We start from the raw sequence: 26,511 nt of genomic DNA, 5'->3' as shown, positions 1-26,511 counted from the left end.
TGGGAAAAATTAACAAATGGGACTTGATTAAATTATAAGAATTGCTTTTTAATAGCAATCTCTTGAGCACAGAAATCTTAAGCTTTAGGATTAATAGCTTAATTGGACAATGTCAGGGATTAGGATCTTCCTAGATCTATGTGGAAACAAACATGACTGGCTCTTAATTGCATTTTTCTGAGCAGCACTCAATGATAGACCAACTTCTGGAGGTGCCTGGTACGTAGTAGTGGTGACAGTGGTAGTAGTTAACATTTGTTGAGCTTTGAGTATGTTCCAGGCAACTCAGCACATAACGGGAACTCAACAAATGTTTGATAAATTCCCTATCTTTTGCACTTCTTTAGGGTGAGATGGAGACCAGCACAGGGCAAGACCCCTCAGTCCCTGAACCCCAGGAAAGCCTACTGGACCTAGTGTCATGGAAAGGGGATTATTTTTGTGGAATTTGTCTGAACCTGCAGTATCCAAGTTTTCCAGGTTAGCTGGATTGTGTCTTACCTAACTCTCTTGTGTTTACAAAAAGAAAAACAAAAAGAATTCTGGCATCAAATCCAAATTACCTCTTCACTTAGGGGAAATGGTTGGCAGAAGAAGAAAAAATATGATTGCATCATGTTATCAAGAATGAGGACTGTTGAAGAAGAAGAAGGTTAGGTAAACACTGCTTGCTGTATTTGTGCTGTTAATCATTCATTGGACCAGTCAAGAGTTTCTGACCATCCCTTTCCACCCAACTGTCCCTGACCAGCCAACCGCGTGGCTGGAATTTAGGGACTTTTTGGTGGAGCAATTACTAGCCAATTTCAGGGCAGTATGATAAATTCTGATCTGGGGAAGAGCCAGGACTATGGAGAGCCAGGCAGCTTCCTTCCCTGAGAAACTACCCAAGGCATCACCATAGAATCTTCTCCTTCTTCCTCAGCTACTGCAGGTCAGTGGACTATTAAGCACTTGGGGTAGCTTGCGGGAAAAGCTGGTGGTTTGGCCCCTTATGGAGGGCATGATTAGAAGGATAAGACAGAGACACAAACTTGGGGGTGTTTTAAGCAAAATTCTTTTCAAGAGTACTGCCTTAGGGCATTGTGTGACTTGAAAAGTACCTTTAACGCCTTCCGAGCCTCAAGTTTTTATTGGAAATGGAAGAATGATAGTGCATTCTAATAGAATAAACTAAAGCAGAAAAGGTATAATGTGTTGCTCTTGCTATTGTATGTAAAAGGTGTGTTGGTTTGTCATCTGTTACCATGTCCTCAAGTAGGGGAATTGAGGCAGGAGGTAAGCCAGACTCCCTAAAAGGGTTCACAGGAAACCTGGTTTTCGTATATCTACATTCTGAAACTTGGGGCAATATTTTTGGAGATTTGATTAACCCTTGGAATTGCCTCCACTATTGTCAGTAAAGACCTTTAGATTTGGTAGCAAGGAGGAAATTGGCCAGCTTCCAGTCAGCCTTTGAAGCTAGAAGGCATCACCATCCTCACCCCCTTCCTCTCTCTCACTTTCTTACTTTCATGATGTTGATCACCCTTTGTTTCTGAAATTCTCTTCTCCCTTGGTTGGTCAGATTAGTGCTATTTCGGTCTTCATTTTAATTCTTCAACTGCTTGTCTCTTTGTTGATTCCTATTCTGTCCCTAAATATGGTAGTATCGAGAGAATAAAAGGCATACAGAAGAGGCAGGAATGTCAAAGAAGGTTTGTACTAAGCTTACAGATACATTTGAATGTAAGATGAGCAAAGATGGAAGGAGCTGGAGATAAAAAGAAATTCTAGGAAGGGAGAGGAAAGTGTGGCAGCAAGTTTTCTGAAGTTTGCAAGTGACGTGATTGAGAGCCCAGGTATGAGGAAGGAGAGAGATACTCTGCCTAAAACAAGAGACAAATATTATTCTTTCCAGATGTACCTAAATTTTAAAAGGGGAATCTAGCCAAATTAAATATGTTAACTTACAAAGTAATCTCTAATGGAAGGAGAAATTTGGGGGCTGAAGATTCCCCTACTATCTCTCAAATTGTACTACATTGGCACGTGCTGATGGTATTTTTCACAAGAGACCCACCATGTTGGCTAAAGTTCTTGAGTTAGTTTCATTTCTGTTGGAGTTTAAAAGATGACGATGTCATTGAAGTATGAGGGTATTTGCTAGTCTCAGCTTTTCAGTGAGCAATTACAGAATTGCAGAGTTTGTAGGGAATAAAATAGATCATCTAAGTTTAATGTCATCATTTTAGAGATGGAGGAAACTGATATTCAAGAATCTGATATAGCTTCTTCAAGATCACAGAATTAGAGTATGGTATTACTGGGACTCAAACTCAGGTCTCCTCCACTCACAAGGGCTACCTCCATGCCCATACTCCAGCCGGCTGAGTTCTACTGAGGAGCCACGGGAGTAGTCATGGTGAACTGCACACGCTGCAACCAACGAAGTGAGTCATGGCGCATCCTGACAGTTCATGAAGGAAGTCTAATCACTGTATTATCTCTCTTCAAAATTGACAAAGTATTTCACACACATTATTTCATTGGTCTTTAGTAAGACAATCATTTTCATTCTGAGGATAAAATTGAATTGAGTTCATTCATTTTACATTTATTGGATAACTATTACAGGCCAGTTACAATGCTAGGTTAAAGACGGACATTAGAATAAACATCTTCCTTGTCTTCAAGGAATTCACCATCTATTTTAGGAGACGGAAGTAAATAGATGGTTACACACAATGTGATGTTACAATCAAGGTATCAGCAAAGTACTAGGGGAACATAGAAGACACTGGCATTTCTTGGTGGAGTCAGGCAATTCTTCACCAAGGAGGTAACATTTGATCTGAATAGTGAATAAAGGAGAGGTTGGAGGTAAGCACCTTCATGGGAGACATTATATGTAAGTGCACTCAGGAACTGGACTGTAGGAGAGAGTGGCAGATTCCAATGCTGCTGCTATCCCCATTTGACAGAATTTGGTGATTCTGAATATGGAAAGGTGGCAAGACAGAGCAGGCCAGAATGACTCAAGTTTCTAGTCTGGGAGGCTGGATGGGGATTGTCACCTTAGCTGAGACAGAAAGCAGAGAAGTCAAGTAATGTTGGAGGAAGATAGTGAATTTAGTTGGAAATGTGTTGGATTCAAGGTACCTGGGAGATATAAATCAAGTGGCTGGAAATATTGATCTGAACCTTGGGAATTAGAACTTAAATTTTTTTTTTTTTTTTTACTTAAATGAGAAATCTAACAGAGTCAAAAGTTTTAGTTTACTTTCAGCATTGCAGGTCAAGAGGAAAGTGTAATAATTACTTCTGAATTTGCAAAGAAAACTCACAAGTACCTATGACTTTCGGAAAACAGAAATTTTCATTTAAATATTAGACAAAAAATAATTTGCTAAGATAACCAGTCAGAATTACAGACTTCTCTAAGGTTAAAGGTTACTGTCAAGTGTCAGAACAACAATCTTTCTAAAGTCCAGGAGTGACCCCTTTGTTAGAAATAATGTTAGCAAGGTCAGTTTTAACATGAAGATATTATCTGCTTTTTTGCAGCTGCAGGGGAAGAGGAAATATGTCCTCCTTACCTTGCCAAGATTTCTTTCATTGTGTTTAGAAAGGCCTACAGTTTTAAGGCTAAGCACTGGAATTCCACTTGTTACCAACCAGAGTAAAGAAGACAGGCCTGCATGGCTTAACACTTACATGTAGGAAGAAATCAGACAGAGTAGGATAATTATTAACAATTGAGTTTATGGAGCATGTAAGTTTTTGCATGTACAGGAGACAATGAGGCCCAGAGGTCTGTGAGTGATTTATGTATGATGATCAAAGTCACGGAGGCCAGAAGAACATCCAGGACAGCCCCTGAGGGCGTCAGCACCTCTCTGTTCCTGGTGTCCCCTTGGATCTCATTGTACCAAGGTTCACAATGAAGCACAGACCAAAGGCTTCTGGCCCCAAGTTCACTGGGCGTTTGTCTGCAGTGGCTGCAGTGGGCAGTAACTGAAGTCCCCTGGTGATGCAGCCCCCATTACGATAATTTTAAGTCATTATGACCATGTTGTTTTGACTTCTAGGAGTTCTGCTTCTGGCACGATGATATTCCAGCTCCAATTCTGTCAAATTCTTCCCTAACATTTCTTCTGCATGTTTCCTATGAGCCATCCATGCACATGTCAAACCCCTCTCACCAATTCTGAGAGACAATAACAGTTACCATTCTTATTTTATAAAAGAGGAAACAGGCTTAGAGGAGCTGAGTATCTTGCACATGGGCACTCAATTCCCATATGGTGGGACCAGGATTCAAACCCACACAGTCTGGGTGTGACTCCAGAGCCCACACCCAACTTCCCTGTCTCCCATAATGTGGGACAGAAACATTTTTGAGAGAAATATTGAGGGACTTCCTTTACCTAAATGGATATGGGCTTTGTGTGAATTATGGACACGTGAGAGTGTCGAACCATCTGGATCTAATGGAGATGTCAAAATAAAAGATAAAATTCAATATTTCATTGAGTTGACTTCATCTATTTCTTCAAAGACAAGGACTATTTCTAATGTGAACTTAGGATATATTGTGTTCTCCAAAGGGATTGGGACATGGAGGTGAAGAATAAAAACGTCCTTAGACCAGCCTGACCAACAGCAAGACCCCGTCTCTACTAAAAATAGAAAGAAATGATCTGGCCAACTAAAATATATATAGAAAAAATTAGCCGGGCATGGTGGCACATGCCTGTAGTCCCAGCTACTGGGGAGCCTGAGGCAGTAGGATCGCTTAAGCCCAGGAGTTTGAGGTTGCTGTGAGCTAGGCTGATGCCACGGCGCTCACTCTAGCCCGGGCAACAAAGTGAGACTCTGTCTCAAAAAAATACATAAATAAATAAAAAATAAAAATGTCCTTAGTAATTTTGCTTTAAACAAATCTTTAAATTGATTAAAAAATGAAAGCACATTTGTCATGTATATTTTTTCATATATATATATATATACACAAAACCATTTTTTCAGAACTGCAAATTACTCGATCGTTTATTGCCTTTGTCAACAGTTCTCATGAGGAACTCCCAACAATACCATAAGTATATACAGTGATCCAACTCTTTTTCTCTATCTCATCATTTTCCTGCCTTGTTTTGTTTTGTTTTACATTTGTACCCCTTTGCTCTAAGTCCTTTGCCGTTTCTGTGTTCATATCATCTAGCCAATTGCAATAGTTTTCAGAATCAACCTTGCCATTTCTCTCCTCTGTCCCCTTCATTTTTTGATCGTGAGTCCATCTGCTGTAGTGATCTTCTTAAAGCACAATAATTATGTCACTCCTTAGCTTAAAAGCAAACACACACACAAATCAAAAACAGAACCCCAAATAAAAAAACAAGGGCTCTTTATTCTCCAAAGAGTAAAGTCTTATAAATTCTGAAACTTGGCCTTTACGTCCCATTCAGACTCATCTCCTTAACAACCGTCTCCCCATCTCAGACACTCCACTTACCAGCCAAATTGAAGTATTGTCTACTGTTCCCCCAACACGTCCTGCATTCAGTCTCCTTTGCAGCATGCCTACCTCAGATGCAGTCTCCTCTGTAAAGCCCCCTCACTCTCTCCACTCGGAATCAGTCCTTCCTCTGAGCATGGTGCTTCTGCAGAGGCCGACCCTCACTGTCTTGTGCTGTAACATTTGTGCTCATGTCTTTTTTTCCCCTCCAGGCTGTGATTTCCTTGAAGACATGGATCCCATAGCATTTATTCTAGTGCTTTACATCAAGTAGGAATTCATTAATTGTTTATTAAATTAAGTTCTTTCAGCAGAAAAGTGTCAGAGAGGCAGCAGCTGGTCATGTTCCTCCTAAGAGCTCCACAGGGGACCCTTCGTAGAAAAGGGGAGATGGCAGTCTGGTCCCTCTCTGGACTGTGGAAAGTCTCTGATCCAGCTCTGTTCCAGATGATCTTGGTCGCTGCTCTGCTGGCCACTGTTCTTGGTGAGTGATGGGGAACAAGCTCAGATCGGCAGCAAGTAATTGAGATCATCCACACATTGACTTTTAAGACTCAAAAAGTGATAACTAAGCTTCTAGCAGACATCCAGCGTCAGTAACAAAGGGTTTATTTGACCAGCTGGAATATGGAATAAAAAATATGGAAATTTGCTTTATACATAAAAGAGGAAGTTTTCTAGACATTTTTTCTTAGAATTTCTTCCCCAAGAATTTCCAAAACGATCTGTCTCCTAACCATAACTTGAAACAATCTCTATTATCTACCTGTCTGACTGAACAATTTTCACTGCTTGTGGATTTATCCAGAATGGAGGGGTGAAGTGTATAGTCCTACCAGCATTCTTAAAAAGTAAATAAGCCCTGTACTTGATTCTTGCAAAGAAAGCAGATTAAGATTTTTTTTTTTTTTTTTTTTTGAGACAGAGTCTCACTCTGTTGCCCGGGCTAGAGTGCCGTGGCATCAGCCCAGCTCACAGCAACCTCAAACTCCTGGGCTCAAGCGATCCTCCTGCCTCAGCCTCCCGAGTAGCTGGGACTACAGGCATGTGCCACCATGCCCAGCTAATTTTTCTATATATATTTTTAGCTGTCCATATGATTTCTTTCTATTTTTGGTAGAGACGGGGTCTCGCTCTTGCTCAGGCTGGTCTCGAACTCCTGACCTCGAGCCATCCTCCCGCTTCGGCCTCCCAGAGTGCTAGGATTACAGGCATGAGCCACCGTGCCCGGGCTCAGATTAAGACTTTTGTGTCTAAAGGGCTCCAGGCTTGTTTGTCCATATCAAAAATCCAAAAGGTGTAAAAATTATAAATTTCAAATGTTATTATTACCTGTTTCCCAGCCACCCACTTTGCCCTCCCCAAGGCAACCAATTTTATGTGATATTATGTGTAATAAAATATTAACAATATGTTTCTGTTAAGGCAAACTCACAGGAACTTCTGGCTTTGCACAGATGCATCTGAGTCAGCAGCTTTGGGGAATCTGATAGGCTGATGACATTCATGTCTGTTATCCTTTTCAGATAAATTACCTCATATATAGTAAGAAGGGATTAAAAATTCCACCTTTTATGATTATCATTTATCATTGTCGTTATCATGGATCAGCACTGGATTCATTGAGCCATTCACTCATTGACGTATGATTTTTCTTCATTAGAGGAGAAAAGAATGGTGCCTATTCTAAAAGTTATATTCTTGAAAAATTAAGATGCTCTATCCCAAGATATAACTGGTGGTGTTTCTTGTCATTTTGGTGTCCAGGCAACTGTGGTCCTCCGCCCATTTTACAGTTTGCTTCTCCAGTAAATCCAGTAAATGAGACAGAGTTCCAAAGCGGAAGTAGTCTGAGATACAACTGCCGCCCTGGCTACAGTAGGACCAGTTCAAATCAGATTCTTACCTGTAATGAAGGCCAATGGAGCTATAGTACCTTCTGTGTCAGTAAGTATCAACACTTATTTTTTTATTTGTGCCTTTTCTATCTTTGGGAGGTTGTCTCAGAAACTAAACTTCCTGAATCTTTAGCCACTAAGAAACCAGGTTTGTCAACTCCTGATCTCGATGTACACACGTATGCCACATGCACAGGTACCCTCCCTAATGTCTTCCCCAGGTCTCACATAGCCCCGTGGTACCCAGGATGACTAGGAAGGGCAAGGCCCTCGTCCTCAATTTACATACCAGTTATAGACCTCCGGACAGAAGACAAATGTTGCCTGGAGAATACATTCCTCCCATAGTAGCCTGGAGGCAAAGCTGGGTGGGGCAGGGAAGAAGGTACGAGCTGGGCTTGATTCTGCCTTGTAGCTGCGGAGCTAAGCACTGAGAGAGAATGTGTCCCCAGGCCAAACATGGCCGCCTATCCAGATCCCAGAATCCAGAGACTCAAAACCAAAAACGTAAGCTCACAGTCAAATCTAGCAAGTATCAAAAATATTACAGTGGCAGCAAGCAGTTTTATCACCTTAAAACATATAGACTTTAACAATTTTAAAACTAGTTTTATTTACCGAAGATTACTGAAGTCACATGAACTAAAAGGCATTTGAACTAGTTTCTATTTTCCTGCTAGTATGTTTGATTGAAGTGCTTACTTTTCTTTAACCATTAATTAGAGCTCTTCTATATATTTTGGTAGTGAAATATCACATACACACGACACATATAAACACACAGACATGCAGACACAAAGACAGAAGCAGATCTTATAGCTTTTATAAAGAATTTTTGTTTGCCCACCTTTAGGTATTTTTCTTTTTCCCACTTAGACGATCAATCTTTCAATGACCTGTTCTGCCCTAAACAATTATTAGCTAAGCTGCAATTTGCCTTTTAAAAAGATGACTCTCAGGTGAAACGAGGTAAAAAATTTATCTCTCAAATGCACAGAGCTAAGAATTTAGGCCTAAATATTGTACCAGTATTTGCTTACACTAAGAAGAAAAAAGGTTGTCCCTAAAGGCCCAGTTCAAACAACGTGGCCAGGAAAAGCACCTAAACAAAGGCAAGGCTTGTTATGCAAATTTAAAACAAAGGCAAGAGTTTCCAGCAACCCAGTCCTCTCTCTCACACACCCTTACAAATGGAAATTTCCTTTATAGATATAAATTTCTTTTCCAAAAGGGCTTCAAGATAGCCAATTAAATGCCAGGAAGGTGTGTTTTAGGTAGGTGGTCTTTTTGACACAGCTACTGTTTCTTAGCTAAAATTGCTGAGTTCAGGGTGGAGCCCATTAAGGAATGGGCGAGAAAAAAGCAGTCTCTATGCCTAGACTCAGCACGGATAGGTGTGTAAAAGAAGCGAGGCTAGTTCACCTGAAGGCCTCCCTTTTGTAAACACTTTATCCAGGGTAGCTTTCTTTTTGCCTTTGGGGCGGAATAGTAACCAAGCCAAGAGGTTAACAGATTTAATTTTTCTTATCAGTTCATCATTTAAGCTTTTATTTGCCTTTTGTAAAGAGACTTTTAAAAGAGAGACTAAAAATATCAGAATCTTTTTAGAAGCTTCTCTACATCAATGAGACTAATTTTGGGGCCCTCATTTTCAAATGCACGTCTTAAAGTGCAGTATTGTATGTTTGGAACAGTTCCACTGTAATTTTAAATTGCCTTTAGTAAGATTTTGCCATTTCTGTAAGCATTTGCTGCTTCTGGGGCCTAATACTTAATACATGCATAGGTAGAGTAGCCTGAAGGTAGAGTCCTCAGTTCTTCCGAAATTAAGAATCCTATTTTTACCTTGAATCTTGGCTTTGGCTCTCAGATCTCCATGATCAACTTAGCCAGTGATTTTTTTGTGCGTGTGCGCCAGAAAAAGAAACAAAGAGAATAGAACACAAAAATCCCTGTGATTTCCTGAAAGCTGGAGTTCCCACCCCCTGCAATATTGCTGTTTACTGCCAGTTTTGATCTGACCCAGTCAGACATCGGAGGCCTCTAACTGGATCCAAGCCAGTTAATAACGGGATCCGATCCAATCCTGGACCCAGTCCAGTTTCTGTAGTAACTTCTGAACCCAGTTCAGATAAAAAAAAATTTGCTCAAACAAACTTGGAGAGCTCAAAACACAGTTTGAGAAGCTTTGGAATCCGAGAGAGAACTTACCATCCCCAGTTGCTGGGAAAGAGCCTTGGGCACGTTGGGCCTGGTGGGTACCATACTTGGTAGCTTAATGCTCCTGATGGTTGCTGGAAGTTCTACTTCAGATCCCACTTTCTGACACCATCTGTTAAAAGAAAACCTTGGGCAAATTAAATTGAACAGAGTTTAATTGAGCAAAGAATGATGCGAGAATCGGGCAGCTTCCGAGCAAGAACAGGTCGAGAGACTCCAGCGCTGCCATGTGACTAAAGATTTACGGATAGAAAAAGGAAAGTGATTATAGAAAATGGAAGTGAGGTACAGAAACAGCCGGATTAGTTACAGCTCAGTATTTGTCTTATTTGAACACAGTGTGAACAGTTGGCCACCTTTGATTAGCCAAAGCTGGGTGATTGACGCAAGGGTAGGTTACAGCCTGTTTACACATCCAGTTGGCTTACAGTTCACCGTGTACAAGAGCAACCTTTAGGCCGAACTTAAAATATGTAAGGAGGCAGGTTTAGGCTAAACTTAATTTAATATAATGCCATATCTGTGAGTACGTGGATCACTAATCATCATTTAAATTTTTCTCCCAGAGAAACGATGCAGAAACCCAGGAGATTTACCTAATGGGCATGTGGAAGTTAAGACAGATTTCTATTTTGGATCGCAAATCACATTCAGCTGTTTCGAAGGGTGAGTGTGAGGCAATCTGGAAACAGTTCTTTTAAATTAATTTTTAAAATAGCTAATGTGTTCATAAATTTAAATGATGTAAATTTAAAATGATGTAAAATTTAAAATGATGTAAAAAGACATTGAGAATTCTTGCTTCCCTCCTATCTCCATACGCCCCATTCCTTTCCATCCTCCAGCAAGGATCCATTTTTTATTGGTTTCTTATGTGTCTTTCTAGTGTTTCCTGATACAAATACAAGCTGAGCAATTAGCAAATATTCTTATTTTCTCCATTTCCAATAACAAATGTAGTTCTGAATCTTGCTTTGTTGTCTACTTATCAATCTATACTGGAGATGTTTCCCTGTTTGTACGTAGAGAGGTTCCTCATTAATATCCTGTTACGACTGCATAGAACTTTATGTGTCATGGCTTAATAGTCCCTTTGATGTATCCACGGGTATTTCTAATCTGCTGCTACTCTGAACGATGCTCTGATGCATCACCTTGAACATATGTCATTTTGTACATATGTAGTTACATCTGCAGGGTAAATTCCCAGAGGTGGCCTTTCTGGGTCGAAGAGTACATATATTTGAAAATTTAAAACATATTGTCAGATTGCTCTCCTTAAGTAAGCATCACATGGTTTTGCAGAGTATGCAAATACCTATCTCTCCATAAACTCTCCAACTATGTTCTCAAACTTTTGAAAACATATCAAATTTTTGAATTTTTTCCAATGTAAGAGGCAAAAGCGAGATCTCCCTATAGTTTCTTTTTTTTTTTTTTTTGAGACAGAGTCTCACTCTGTTGCCCAGGCTAGAGTGAGTGCCGTGGCGTCAGCCTAGCTCACAGCAACCTCAGACTCCTGAGCTCAAGGGATCCTCCTGTCTCAGCCTCCCGAGTAGTTGGGACTACAGGCATGCACCACCATGCCCGGCTAATTTTTTCTATATATATTTTTAGCTGTCCATATGATTTCTTTCTATTTTTAGTAGAGATGGGGTCTCGCTCTTGCTCAGGCTGGTCTCGAACTCCTGAGCTCAAACGATCCGCCCACCTCGGCCTCCCAGAGTGCTAGGATTACAGGCGTGAGCCACCGCGCCCGGCCTGAGATCTCCCTATAGTTTCAATGTACATTTCTCTTATTATCAGTGAAGTTGAGTGTATTTTTATATGTTCAAGAGATGTTCTTTTATTGTCCTGCTTGAGCTCTGGATGAACTGCATGCCTGACACCTAGTAGATGCTCAATAATAGATTAAGGAATGAAAGAACAAATCAACAAACACACACACCTCATTGCAGTGATGAAATCTTACTAAATGGAATGCTCAATGGGACATGATGTCCAAGAAAACATTATTTCTTCATTCCCACATCGAGTAAAAATTCTATTTGTTCAGATCCCTTTATCCATTTTAATTTGGGATAGGAAGAATTCCATTAAAATCTTTGATTCTCTCTTGTTCAGATATATCTTAATTGGCTCATCCACTAGTCATTGTGATGTTCAAGATAAAGGAGTTGACTGGAGTGATCCTCTTCCACAATGTGTAAGTAAGTAAAGATTTCTTCTGTCTTGACTATAAACTTAAACTATGTTAGGTAATAAAATCCCTGTGCATCTTTGCCTCTATGTGTACTCTCCATGAGAATTTGCATGGATTTTAGATTTGTAATAACGCCTCCCCTGATTATTTCTTTCTCTTCACCCACTCATATCAGTTGTCAAGTGTGAGTCCCCTCCAGACATCAGGAATGGGAAGCACAGTGGTGGAGATGAAGACATCTACACATATGGCTCCTCTGTCACCTACAGCTGTGACACCCGCTTCTCGCTCATAGGCAAAGCCTCTATTTCCTGCACAGTGGAGAATAAAACCATAGGTGTCTGGAGCCCCAGCCCTCCTACCTGTGAACGTAAGTCACAAGGATGAACTCTCCTTTGTTTAAAAGACAAATAAAGAATAATTTATTGGGAAAATGGAACAATTCAAAGACTAATTATCACCCTGATGCAATTCATTTATTTGGCCAGCTGATACTTACTGCATGCTGTTTTAGAATACAGTAACAAACAGCACCCCTGTCTCACAGGTTTGGTTAAGTGAAAGTTCATTCTCATTCATACTGAGTGTGTTGTGTGTCCCCGAGATTCTCCAGAGCAGCTGCGGTCTGTGTGTTAGCTTAGCAACCTGCTCAGCAATCCAGGTTGCTTTGATCTTATGGCATCTCCCTATTAAAATGTGGTTCACAATCTCTTCAGGAAGAGAGAAAGGCAAGTTTATGTGACCACATATCACTTTCCATTGTAGCCTTTTGTCTAGAACTAGAGGGAAGCCTCAGAGGACTGGGAAATGCAGTCATTTGTCTGTTCAGGAAGTGGAACTGGAACTATTGGTTAGTACTTGTCATGTCAACCACATATGCCTATAGTGCAAGTGAAACCTACTAAACACCAGCAGGGCAAAAGGACAAAGCAAGCAATTATTAAGCCAGAAGATATGTTATGGTATTGTTAGTTTGCTAATCTAAGGCATCTTACTTGACTACTAAATTTACACAGTACCACTTACTATTCTGACTTATAGCAGGACACAATCAAACCAGGGGAACAAAAGAACATGATACTGCAAACAGTGCAAAGTGCCTGGAGTCAGGTGTGCAAGAAGTGGAAACGGCAGGAGATGAGGCTGGAAAAGTTAGCAGGGGCCAGAGTATGAAGGGCCTTGTATGCCACTCTCAGAAATTCATAACATAGTTTCATTGAAAGGCTAGGTGAGTAAATGTGCTGCAATTTAGAAAGATAAATCTGGCTGCAGGCTGGACAACAATCTGAAGTGGGATAAAACCTAACCAATAGGCATCTGCTATGGTCTGAATAATGTGTCCCTCGAAATTCGTGTTAGAATTTGGACCCAATGTGATACTTTTAACAGGTGGGGCCTTTTGGAAAGTGATTAAGTCATGAGGGATCCACCCTTATGAATTGGATTAGTGCCCTTATAAAAGAGGTTGAAGGGAGAGCCCTGGTCTTTTTTGCCCTTCCACTTTGTGAGAACACGGTATTCATCTGTTCCTCCATGTAAGGACACAGCAAGAAGGCACCATCTTGGAAGTAGAGAGTGAGCCTTTACCAGACACCAAATCTGCTGGTGCCTAGGTCTTGGGCTTTCCAGACTCCAGAACTGTGAGGAAAAAATTTCAATTATTTATAAACTACCCAGCTAAGATATTTTGTTATAGTTGAAGAAACAGACTAAGCACCTTTACAACCTTCCAGCTGAGTAGTAAAGGTGGCGTTAACTGTAGCTATGGTAGTGGGCTTGGAGAAAAGTTGAAGGATTATAGAAGAATTAAGGTGGCAGGAACGACAGGACTTGATGACTGAAGATGTGGGGAAGGGAGTGGGTGCAGCGTGTTCTCTCCCTGTTGGGGTGCAGGTCTCTGACGTCCTGGCTGCCTTTGCATGATACCATATCATTACTGTGGGCCACTGACCCACAACCAAATCATCCAGGAAATTAGGCTATTATATTGGAAGTTTTGGGGGCCTTGGACGTAAATGTTTCTCCTGGGTTAGATATGACTAGTTTTTATTGGTAGTGCAGTTGGAGAAGTTATCCATAATCATCTCATACAAGGACCAACATGATGGGAATTCATTTTACTGAGGCTTTTAAAAACTGAAATTATATATATGTATACACACACACACATATGTATAGATTTAGATATACAGTTTATTTTTTATTTTTACATTTTTTCTCATTTATTTTTTACTTGTATATTAACATGGGGTACAAGTGCAATTTTGCTACATTGATAATATATACATTGTAATGAAGTCAGGGCCTTCAGGGCATTCATCACTAGAGCAATGCACATTGTACCCACCAAGCAACCTCCCGTCATCCATCCCCATGCCCCTCCAAGTCTCCACTGTCCATCATTCCACACTCTGCTTCCTTGTGTACATGGTATTTATAAGTGGGAGCACTTATAAGTGAAAACATGTGCTATTTGTCTGTCTGTGTCTGAGTTGTTTCACTTAAGATAATGGCCTCGAGTTCGATCCATGTTGCTGCAAAAGACATGATTTCATTCTTTTTTGCAGCTGAGTAGTATTCCATTATGTATATATAACACATCTTCTTTAGCCAGTCTTCAGTTGATGAACACTTAGGTTGATTCCATATCTTTTCTACTATGAATAGTGCTACAATAAACATCTGAGTGCAGGTATCTCTTTTATATAATGATTTCTTTTCCTTTGGGTAGATACCCAGAAGTAGAATTGCTGGATTGTATGGTGGTTCTATTTTTAGTTCTTTGAGAAATCTCCATATTGTTTTCCATAGAGGTTGTACTAATTTGCATTCTCACCAACATTGTATAAGAGTTCCCTTTACTCTGCATCCTTGCCAACATCTTTTTTTTTTTTTGTCTTTTTCCTAATAGCCATTCTTATTGGTATAAGATGATATCTCACTGTGGTTTTAATTTGCATTTCTCTGATGATTAGTGATGTTGAACGCTTTTTCATATACTTGTTGGCTATTTGTTTGTCTTCTTTTAAAAAACGTCTATTCATGTCCTTAGCCTATTTTTTAATGGGGTTAATTGTTTTGTTATTGTTGTTGAGTTGTTTGAGTTTCTTGTAGATTCTGGATATTAGTTCCCTGTTGGATGTATAGTTTGCAAATATTTTCTCCCATTCTGCAGGTTGTCTACTCACTCTGTTGATTATTTCTTTTGCTATGCAGAAGCTTTGTAGTTTAAGTCACATATGTTTATTTTTGTTTCTATTGTCTGTACTTTTGAGTTCTTAGTCATGAATTCTTTGTCTACACCAATGTCCAGAAGAGTTTTCCCTAGGTTTTCTTCTAGTATTTTTGTAGTCTCAGGTCTTACATTCAAGTCATTAATCCATCCTGTGTTGATTTATAAAAATGGTGAGAGATATGGGTTCAGTTTCGTTCTAATTCATACGGCAGTACAATTTTCCCAGCACCATTTATTGGAAAGGGTATCCTTTCCCCAGTGTATGTTTTTGTCAAATTTTTCAAAGATCAGTTAGCTGTAGGTATATGGCTTTGCTTCTGGGTTCTCTCTATGTATTCATTTTAAAATGTTTTCATTGTATCTGCTTAACATGTACTTATATCAGGTGTTCGTGGTATAATTGGATTAGCAGTAGCAGTAATTTCCTCATTGTTATTTCTTTTTAAAAATTCACTTGTCTTTTTTCATGATTCTTTAGAAATCACTTGTCCTAAGCCAAACGTGCCACATGGAAGTATTGTCTCTGGATTTGGACCCATCTATACCTACAAAGACACTATCATGTTTAACTGCCACAAAGGTTTTATTCTCAAAGGCAGCAGTGTAATACATTGTAAAGTTGACAACACCTGGGATCCTCCTCCTCCTACTTGTGAGCTCAGTAAGTATGGACCATGAAGGAATTTCAATGTCTGGCATCTGAAGGTAACGAGAAATGTTCGTGTGGGCATACTTGCATGCCTAGGCCCACTTTGAATCACAGTAAAAATTTAAATTTAGATCAATAATTTCTTGATCAAATTTTCTTGTTGGATAGAAGAATGATTTCAGTTATTGTGCAAGGTCATATATCAGTAAAAAAGGCTACCACATACAGTCGTGCAGGTTGTGTACACTCCAACCCTAAGGGAAGCATTGATATTGTAGACATTGTGGATTAATATATTTATTTTGACAATTTTCTGCTAGTTGATAGAACATTATCTTATTCCAACAAAATCATCATATTGTGATAATTATTTTGAAAGGTAAATAACAAAATGTCCCGAGGAAAAATACCTTCTGCTAACTTGCACAAAAGTATTGTATGGACCAGCTATGATTCTGACACTCTGCAGTCATAAACTCATGTGGATTATTAATAAAAATGATAATCATAATAATGATAATTTAGCACTTGACTAGGCACATAACAAGAATTAACTCAGTGAATCCTCCCAATAATTGTGGACACTATTATTATCCTCATTTTATAGATGAGGAAATTGTTCACAAAGGTTAAATGACTTGCCTCAGATCATCCAACTGGTAAGGGGAGGAAGCCATTGATGTCTTGTTCTCTTACTTTTGCCCTTATGAAATGTCAAGACCTATATCCTGGGGACACCTGGAATAGTGCTGTGAGGAGTTTGAGGAGAACTCTCCCTGTAGAGGTATCTACTAAGCTAGTCAAAATCAGCAATGAAAATCATTCAGGGTCTCTGGATATTGATCAAAGTGCTTACAACAAATTGAGAAGCATTTATTCAGCAAATATATGGCGACTTGTTATGAACAGTGGGAGGCCATTGCATTAGAGCTAGAGATCACATACAGCCACCAACAGCTCTACCTTGTGGGAGAACTGTTTCTGTGGGGTTTATGAGTGACACTTCCCATCTTCCCCATCTCCCTGGCATGTAAAATGTATTTGGGGTAGACTTGGCAACCAGAGGACATTATGTGATAGCATTTTCCAAAACTCTACGCTGTGGAAAACCTATATTGGATAGGTGGTAGCAGGCAGACATCAGTGTCTGCTCTTCCACCCCAATTCCCATTATATAGGGAGGATCTGGGTGGGAAAGTGGTAAAGAATTTGGTCCTCCTTTCCTGCATGGCTTTATGTTGCAGGAGAGCTATTCCAGTGGGCTCAGTAGCAAAGCGACATCTCCTATCTGCCCCAGCTTCCTGGAATGGAAGAACTATTGTGGGTAGATTTGACAGCTTGTGCATATTGGCAGATCTTATTCTCCCAAGCTTGGTCTTTGGAATATGTATACTTGGTCGTGGGCAGTACCAGTTCCTACTGCTTCCCCTTCCCCGTCTCCATAGCTCCTACACCATAGGAAGGACTCTAGGGAGGCATCTGGTGAAGAATGAGTTCCCTAATCTACCCCAGCTCCTGATCCATAGAACAGAAGTTTTTCCAGGGGAGGTATGGAGCAAGCTTCAAAGACTGTCAACACCCTGCCCCTGCCAAGCAGCCCAACTTCAATTGGATCAGACTATGAGGCAATTTATGCCCTATTGAATTATTAAAAAGAATAGAGAAATCAGTTAACAATTACTGGAGTCTTACAATTGTATGTAATACCCACAAAGGCAGACCAGCCAAAAGCCTCATGGAAAAGAGACAGTCAAAGAGAAAACCACCAACATCCTTGATGGTTTGGAAGACTGTGTGCATGCCCAAGGCTGTGCTGTCAGAGGCATGCTATTAGATGTTGCACCCCTTAGTGGAAATCAACTTAACTGAAATAGTCCAGTCAAGTCACTAACAAATAAGCAAACAAGGAAACAACAATGGGCCCTGAAGGTGTTGAGGGAAAATCAGTATCCAAAGTCGCTACAATATATTATCTAACATGTCAAATTTTCAACAAAAAATTCTCAGACATGTAAAGAAGCAGGAAAAAGTGACCCATATGAAGGGAAAAAGCCAACAATAGCTGAATGAACACAAGACACCCTTTGATAGGACAGGCTCATTGATTGCTGTGGCAGTCAAAGTAACAGGGTCCTTTTTTACTTGTCTTTCTTTTTATGTGTAGATAGTTGTACCGACTTACCAGATATTCCACATGCTTCCTGGGAAAGATATCCTAGGCCAACAAAAGAGCAAATGTATGCTATTGGGACTGTGTTAAAATACCACTGTCTTCCTGGCTATACACCCACCGTGGATGAGCCTACAACTGTGACTTGTCAAAAAAATTTGAGATGGACCCCGTACAAAGGGTGTAAGGGTGAGTTTTTATTTTTAAATATGTTTGTATATTGAATGTCCAGTATGTTCTAGGATTCTCTACCTTAAATGCATGTCATTTTATCCTTCAAAATAAATTTAGAACTATATTAATTCAACATAGTAGTGAAGTGTTATTGTCAGAAGGGACCATAAATTTAGAGTTTGAGGTGCCGAAAAATTGTAACCTTTCTGCATCCCAGATCAGAATACCATGAGAAATAGATCCAGAAGTCAAACAGTATGCAGATTAAGTATTAGCTTCTTACTGGGAAAATTAGAATAGAGATCACAGCTCAGCTATTGCTGGGGCCAGACTTCCTTCACAGCCCTTACCTCCCCATTGTAGACTTTGGGGTACTTGGCCCCAAAAGTCTGTGAAACAGTCATGAACACAGCCAGCTGCAAGGTGACTTGTGTCTCATGCCTCTTGAGCCCTGAGATGGCAGACTGACAGAGCTGGGTCTCCTGATCTGCCTCTGGAAGGCAGACCCTGACTCCTGACCCGAGGAGGATAAAAAGGAGAGTTTCTCTAGTTTCTTGTCCTCTGACTGTGGGAATGAGTGAGGGGCTGTAGGGCAAGTGGATGCTATTTTATGGGCCTCAGTAGATTTGACAAGAAAGGGAGAAAATGCTTCCTTCTACTTGTCTATCAGAACCTTGCCATTTTAGAGGTGAAGACACTAACACCCAGAGTACAGGGAATTTTGTGCTACAGATCAGGATTTGAAAAATATGTGAAATGCATAAATAATGAAAAGTGGTAGTTTAGATCAACTTACTAGAAGATTACTTAACAAAGTTTAATTGCAATGATTCAGACTCCTTTTGGGGAAATAGAATGAAAGATTTTTAATAAAAGGACTAAATTAAAAATATATTTAACAAAACATATTGCCACTGCCTAAATAATAAAGTATTGCTTATAGATGTTTAGGACCCTATACTCTTGGTTATATTTATTTTATCCATTATGGTCTTACTAATTTAATTACTTAATAAAGCATATCGGTAACTACTTAAAAAGCAGAAGTGAAATGGTATTTTTCCAAGTTATGAAATCTGATCAAATATGAATTTCGACTCACGACTTACATATTTAAAAATTGTCTACACTGTAAAGCATTACGTAAATATTATTGTTGTTACAATATAGGAACCATATGAATGTTGGGCATTTTTATTGTAATTCATAAACAAATGAGCACTGAAAGTATTTGAATATGCCTCAAAGACCCCATGGCAGTGCTGGCCAAGCTCCTGATATGGAGAATAGAGCACATTATTCTGTTCTGATGTTTTCTCTTATATCAGGCAATATCAGGTTCGATCTTAAAGTATTTGTACTAACAAATCAAAAATTATATCCCTATATCAGCCCCAATTGTATTAAAAATGAAAGAATTTAAATAGCTATTTCTCTTAAATCTTGTATCAAGAAAGAAAAGTTCTTGCCCTAACCAGTAATTTAAATTTATTTCTATGCATTAGCTTTCAGGTGGATATAAACTTTTGAGAACTTTCTTCTTCCTTGTCACATGAGAAGTGTAAGTTAATAGAGAGCTTAATAATGATGTAACTCTAATAAAGCTATAAGTGTATTAATGTTATTTGTCATTGCTCTCGAAAATTTTTGAAAATTGACATTTTCATACAGCTTTAATACACCTTTTCATTTTGGAGGCTACCGATCAACAGGAACAGGGAGAACAGACCCGGAGTGTTCTGAGTCTCTTTTCCTATTTCCCCAACCACTCTTCAGTGAAGAGATCTTCCAGAGATGGAAATAAGATTGTTAGCCCTAGGAGCCCCCTCAGGGTGATTTTACTAACCATTAGCTTCCCTTTTTATTTTTTAGAATTATGTTGCCCCATACCAGATCTAAGGAATGGTGAAATCATTCAACACAGAAAAAATCGTCACACCAATGCCTGCATGTATTTCTATGGAGACCAGCTTTCATATTCATGTCCTGGGAACCTAAAATTTTCAGCTACATGCCAACCAGATGGCATGTGGAGTCCCCAAATACCATCATGTGATGACAGTAAGAGCTCATAGAATTATATTATGTTGGGAGCTTCTTCATATCACTGTGATGGAGATTATTAAGGTTTAAAATTAGGTAAAAGAATTTACATACCCTGCATGATTCTTGGAGTAGATCCAACTTTCTCTTTTTTCCTCCTATCGTTTGTTCTCATTCTTTTGACTTTCCCAGTTTCCTCTTCTTTTCTGAATCAGACCTTATCTAACAGATAAGCTGAACTTTTCAATTACTGTGTTTTGTTTCTTTGGATTTATTCTCTTTTCTTCCCTTATTTCTGGCCCATCTGTCTTAATCTGCAGAACAAGACCCGTCCAAACGTATGCCGTTCTGAACTTGCTTCCTCCTGCTGCCTCTGAGCTCTCTAGTCAGACTGTCACCCCGATGTGAAATTCCTCCCTCTCCCCTACAGACTCCAGTGCAAAACACATCCCGCCCTTTCCCCCTTTGTGTTCCATTGCCTCATCTATTGATGATCAAGACCCATTCCCCTGCCAGGATAATGATTTCTCTTCTTGTCTTCTGGCCGGTAAGGCCAAAGGAGCCCAAAGTGTCCAGGCATTAGTTGCAGCTTGTAAATTAATAGGAAAATCCCTATCTCCCCTGGTAGAAATGTTTCCACTTTGTCAACCAGGACTTTTGAACCTGCAGATTCCAGAGTTTCAGGAATGAGAAGCATAAATTCCCCAAATCACTTAACAGTGCTGGTCAGTGGGGCCACTCATGCGTCCATCTCTTGGTTCCTGGACTGATGTGTTTATTTTATCAGGGACCCAGAGCCATACAAAGGTTGATATTTGTCTATTCTTTTTTTGTTTGTTTGTTTTGAGACAGAGTCTCACTCTCTTGCCTGGGCTAGAGTGTAGTGGCGTCAGCCTAGCTCACAGCAACCTCAAACTCCTGGGCTCAAGCGATCCTCCTGCCTCAGCCTCCCACATAGCTGGGACTACAGGCATGCGCCACCATGCCCGGCTAATTTTTTCTATTTTTAGTTGTTTGGCTAATTTCTTTCTATTTTTAGTAGAGACGGGGTCTCACTCTTGCTCAGGCTGGTCTCGAACTTCTGACCTCAAGCAATCCTCCCACCTTACCCTCCCAGAGTGCTAGGATTACAGGCGTGAACTATCATGCCCAGCCGATATTTGTCTATTCTGATTACACTTTCAAGGATAATGTAAATGACCACCAAGTGGTCTAATAGGAGAGCCATGATGGTCCCAGGTATCCATGTCAACTAAAGCCCTGTGTCTAATAATGCTTGGATTACCATACACCTTTTACAGTGCACAGCTACCTATGTAAATAAACATAGGTCCTCTTGGAGGACTGGGGAACTCATTAGTGTGCACACTTTCCAGATTTTATAGCATCTTCACTGCTGGGAACTAGATTCATCTTCAGTCAGTGACCACCAGGCCTGAAAACTAGCCCAGGTCCAGACACTGAGCAATGGATTGTGACTTTTTATTGGGCCAGATACCATTAGCCATCCATCCTCCAGTTCTTTTGATGGTACAAATCAAGTGGTATCCTTGTTGGCTGCTCATCTATTTTCACCCCTAGGAATGCTATGGTCTATTAATCTTCGTAACTCTCAGGCACTCCTGGTTGCCTCTCTGTCCTTCATTATAATGCTTACATTCACCTAGCTTCTCTCTTCTTCTTTTTTTTAAATGTTAAATTTAACTTAATTTTTTATTATTCTAGAGACAGAGTTTTTCTCTCTCACCCAGGCTGGATGCAATGGTGTGATCACAGCTCACTGCAGCCTCAGACTCCTGGGCTCAAGCGATCCTCCTGCCTCAACCTCCTTAGAAGCTGGGACTATAGGCACATGCCACCATTCCAAGCTAATTTTTCTTATTTTTTGTAGATTGGTCTCCAAATCCCTCAGGGCTTGGTCTCTGCCAAAATATTGCTCTTTCTTGTTCTGCTTCACAACTTCTTCCCGTGGTATCTCCAGTAAGAGTAGGTTCTGGCACCCTTCCCTCAGTATCTCACCTGGGCTATGCTTTTTCACCTGAAACTTCTTTTGGAGACTATCTGGCAACTGGTGTCTCTACTTGGCCATCTTGGCCCCTTCCCTCACATAGCTTCTAAAGCCTATGAGCACCTCTCTGACTGTTATTGCTATCAGCGAATTTTGCTCATTAATGACCTTTTTCATCGTCAGCTGTGGCCTTTGATGTAGGTGCTCCTCTTGTGAGGGAATTCCTTATGGCCTTGGTAAATACTGTATCATCCAGGACTTCCCACATGACATAATCACCTGGCAGATTTTCCAGTGTGCATATATGCATGCTCACTTCCCTGAGTTATCTAATTCCTTCTTCTACCATCTGCCATGGAAATTCCAGCATTTCAATCTCACTCATACTTATTTGTGGGCCATCACTTCTTTCATGCTTTTGGTAGCATCTTAGTATAGTTCTCGTAACTACTATAGTTCTTTGTCTGACATTCCTGCTACTTTATTTTACTTAACTTTCTCATGCAGCGTTTGTGGACCCTGACAATATTGCCTTGCAGAAAGGTGCTTGGCACCATAGCCTTTTTATTTCCATGTGAAAGTCACCATTTTCATTCTTCCTATGAGCTCTTCTCTAAAATGTTTAAAATGCAGTAAGGATTTTCTTGGTGAGGATGGAGGGACACTTTTGTGTGGGGAGCAATGACTCAGAGATTGTGGGTGTTTTAACTTCCTTACAGTTTCTCACAGATGCGCATCCCTGTATTTAGCCAGGAAGGGACTCAGGGTACCACTAGTATGAAGTGACTTGGGGCTGAATCCAGCCTTCCTGTCAAAATGATCCCCAAACACTGTGAAGTTGAGTGAACTTGTCCATAAGATGAGGGAAAACTAAGGGCTTATAACTCGAGCTTTTCCACAGTTCCTCAGCCCGAGGTTTACAGGAGGGCAGCATGAGTATGTGGGTTTGCCCAAGTGACCTCATGGGCAGACAGGATAGAAGGACAGAATGAAGCCTCCTATAAACCACACGCATTCTGGGATGTGCTATTTTGTACTTTCTACAAGCTCACGCTCTCTTGCTTTTATGTCCCACCATCAAGATTGCCATTTTCCTCCTACCATTGCCCACGGACATCATAAAAGAGCTCATACATATAGCTTATTCAGAGAAGACGTTATCTATGAATGTGATAAAGGATACACTCTCGTTGGACAGGCAAAAATCTCCTGTAGTTCTTCACTCTGGACACCTTCAGCCCCTCAATGTAAAGGTAAATCCAGCTCCCTTTTCAGCCCATGGCTAAGTGTGTGGAACTATCATGAGAGCATTGAGAGCAAAGTTTCTTCCCTGCCAGAGGCAGCATGAAAACATCTGATTTGATTTTATTTATTTTAAATAATCAATATATGCAAATGGTACCCAATGCAAAAAGTGCAAAGGGCACACACAATGCTGATCTCCTCCACTTCTTTCTCCTAGTCACAAAATTCGACTTCCTTGGGGTAGCCCCTATTTCCAGTTTCTTGTATATATTTCCAGAAATATTCTAGAAGCATCACATTTTATATGAGTTTAAAGCCTATATGAGTGTGAGCCTATCGCAAAATTTTCATGGAAACTTGCTCTAGCATGAACGTAGGCCCTCCTGGGCTAATTCTAAATACCACGAGTGATAGGTATTTCCACCGGAGCCTCACGCAGGGCACCACCTACCAGGACGTAGGTGTGCGTATGTGAGAGGGGACTCCTTTGCAGCCTATTATGGGGACAGGTGGAATCAAAATTGAGTCTGGTTTTTATATGCATACAGATTTGCTATTAACACGTATCATTTTGCTGTGAACAATTTCAGGATTTATTTGACACTATCGTCTCCATTGCACATAGGAGAATAATAGGCAAGAAGGAAATTTTTGTACTTAGACTGGGATTAAGAATTACCTTGCTAGCTGAGAATTTGGGATCATGTACCTTCTTTTAAAAATATTCTGTCGTGTTATTTAAAAATGTTATGACCTTGAGCAAATTTCTTAACCTTTGTGTATCTCAACTGTCTCCTACATAAAATGGGAATAGTAACAGTACTTACTTCACGGGGCTATTGTGAAACTTAAATGAGATCATCACAGGAACTGCTTAGCCCAAAGTCTGCTACGCAGTCATGCCCCATAAACGTGTTAGCTAATATTATTGTTATCAAAGTGAAAAAAAAAGAATAGTTAGTAGCACTTACATATAGCTCATTCTTTTTATACTAGACTGTTATCATATCTTTCTTCTTAGATTTACAGATTATTTAAAAATATGTTTCCATTCTAGCTCTGTGTGTGAAACCAGAAATAGCGAATGGAAAGCCGTCTGTGGAGAAGGATCAGTATGTCGAACTTGAAGACATCACCATCCAGTGTGACTCTGGCTATAGAATAGAGGGTCCTGAAAGTATCACTTGCTCAGAGAACAGAACCTGGTACCCAGAGGTGCCCAAGTGTGAGTGGGTAAGCGGCACAGTTTGTGAAAGGTCTGGGCTGTCAACCCCTAAAACTAGCGGCATCCTCCCACGCTCTGCCCAGTCAGCAACGGTGAGATCTGACCTGTCAGGATTCATTTCTGAGTGACTCGAGAGAACTTTCTTTCCCTGCAAAGCACTCTGGTGCATCACCAGTGGCAAGTTCTCCTGCTCTCACTTGAGAACAGGACAAACTGAGCTGTTTACAGAGCACCATCCCATAGACGCGAGAGTACTGACTCCTAACTTTACTTTTTCTATACTGTAGGATATACTGTGGTTCTATTGCTAGAGGGTCACCAAAATAGCTTTTGTCTCTTTGGAAGCTTTCTGGGCAGCTCACAAAACAGGTCCATGTCCCTCTGGGAAGAACTACTGTGGGACCACAATGATTTCTAGTTTTCCCTGTCAACCACCAGTCTGACGTTGGTCTTGGTCCCGATCCTGTAGTCCTTCCGTTGTCAGGGTGCACCCACCCTCATGGCTTGGAGAGGTCTCTCAACCACACTCACCATCTACCTCTCTTTTAGGAGATCGTTGAAGGCTGCGAGCAAGTACTCACAGGCAGAAAACTCATGCAGTGTCTCCCAAACCCAGAGGATGTGAAGCTGGCCCTGGAGGTGTATAAGCTGTCTCTGGAGATTGAACTACTGGAACGAGACAAGGCAAGACTGGCAACTCTGGAGAAAGAATTATAATTTTCCAGAAAGAGGGAGGAAAAAGGTACCTGGCTGGCTTGCCTCCTGTGATTCAATACACATCACTCGGTTTAGCACAACTGCTTTTGCTTTGGCACTGATACTAATTGTAATAAATATTTAGAAATGATAATTTGTGAAAGTTTAGTGCTTTAAGAGTGTAGAATTACTGATCATCTTGTGGCTCATGTTTTTGCTTTTCTGGACACAAAGTGCACATTTTTTTGATTAAAAATGTACATACCAAAAACTATTTTGTCTTTGTGGTCATTTAGGACTCTGAAATTAGGGTACTTAACAAATCCATTACATGAGGTTATACTCTTATTTTATTGTATGGGCCACCAGTATGTGTCCCTGGGCTGCCATTTCTCCCCTGGTCCACATGTGCGCATCACTCAGGTCCTCCAGGTTCAGATTCAATGTCAACACACCCCACAGCCTTGTCTGTTCTCTCCACGTGAGGGCGTCCCGCCCTCCTCCAGACTCCTGTGCACGTTGCCTTTTTCGCTCCGCGGTTGCCTGCCATGAGGGGGTTCACATTTGTTTTCGACCTGCTCATTCCAGCCCCAGAGAAGGAACTCTGAAAGACAAATGAAGGTGAAGCCCACATGTCAGCACCCTGCACATTGCCAAGTCTTCCTCCTGGTTTGGTCACCGTTTTCCTCACAATTAAGTTAAAATGGCTTGAGCAACCGTCCCACGCATGAGGAGAAACCTGTATCCATCTCGTTTATATCTGTGGGTCCTCTGGAGGCTGAGTTAAATATAACTCACATGGCAGTGCACAAGGCTGCTCAGTTAGACCCTCCCTTGGAGCAGCTTCCCAATAAATGCAACTTGTTGGTCACTCTCCTAAGGAGGAAACTGCTGGCTCTCAACTTCCTCTTTCCTCCTCCTGAGGGCTGAAATGCTGATGGTGCTGGTGAGTTAGCTTCCACCATGGTGAGGGGGACAGACAGCATCCTTGGGGATGTAAAACAACCAGGAAAAAGGGATCTGGTCCCTTGTTGACCATGTCAAGCAGCGCTACCAGCCATTCTGGATGGTTTCATGCTTCCGCACTGTTATATAAAAGAAACATAAAGTTCTACCTGGTTTGCACTCCTGAGTTTTTAGGTGTCCTACCTACTGACAAGTACAGGCTGAGGAATCCCCAAATACTGGTGTTTATAGGTAAGGTATCTTCTCTGTTGCTGTCCAGTTTCTCCAAAGAAGGATCTTCAG

At 40.6% G+C, this 26,511-nt stretch overlaps 1 protein-coding gene across 3 annotated transcripts; it reads left to right on the top strand.

The window, feature by feature from the left end:
* Positions 1–741: 741 nt before the first annotated feature.
* On the top strand, positions 742–25,331 carry LOC138375625 (C4b-binding protein alpha chain-like). Of its 3 annotated transcripts, none has more exons than XM_069459370.1 (12): positions 742–934; positions 5,812–5,981; positions 7,265–7,444; positions 10,182–10,281; positions 11,740–11,825; positions 11,994–12,188; positions 15,532–15,714; positions 17,867–18,061; positions 19,919–20,107; positions 23,180–23,350; positions 24,400–24,575; positions 25,117–25,331. In XM_069459370.1, the coding sequence occupies exons 2-12, from the start codon at positions 5,840–5,842 to the stop codon at positions 25,282–25,284; spliced, it is 1,785 nt and encodes a 594-aa protein (XP_069315471.1). In that variant the 5' UTR covers positions 742–934; positions 5,812–5,839; the 3' UTR covers positions 25,285–25,331. The 3 variants fall into 3 exon arrangements, with proteins under 3 accessions (XP_069315471.1, XP_069315470.1, XP_069315468.1); XM_069459369.1 differs by having other exon boundaries at positions 5,809–5,981; XM_069459367.1 differs by having other exon boundaries at positions 5,800–5,981.
* The last annotated feature ends 1,180 nt before the right edge of the window (positions 25,332–26,511 follow it).

The sequence above is a fragment of the Eulemur rufifrons genome, chromosome 27 (assembly GCF_041146395.1).
Source record: "Eulemur rufifrons isolate Redbay chromosome 27, OSU_ERuf_1, whole genome shotgun sequence".
NCBI classification, from domain to species: Eukaryota; Metazoa; Chordata; class Mammalia; order Primates; family Lemuridae; genus Eulemur; species Eulemur rufifrons.
Note: the sequence above shows the minus strand (reverse complement) of the source record. Positions and strands in the feature narration are given on the sequence as shown.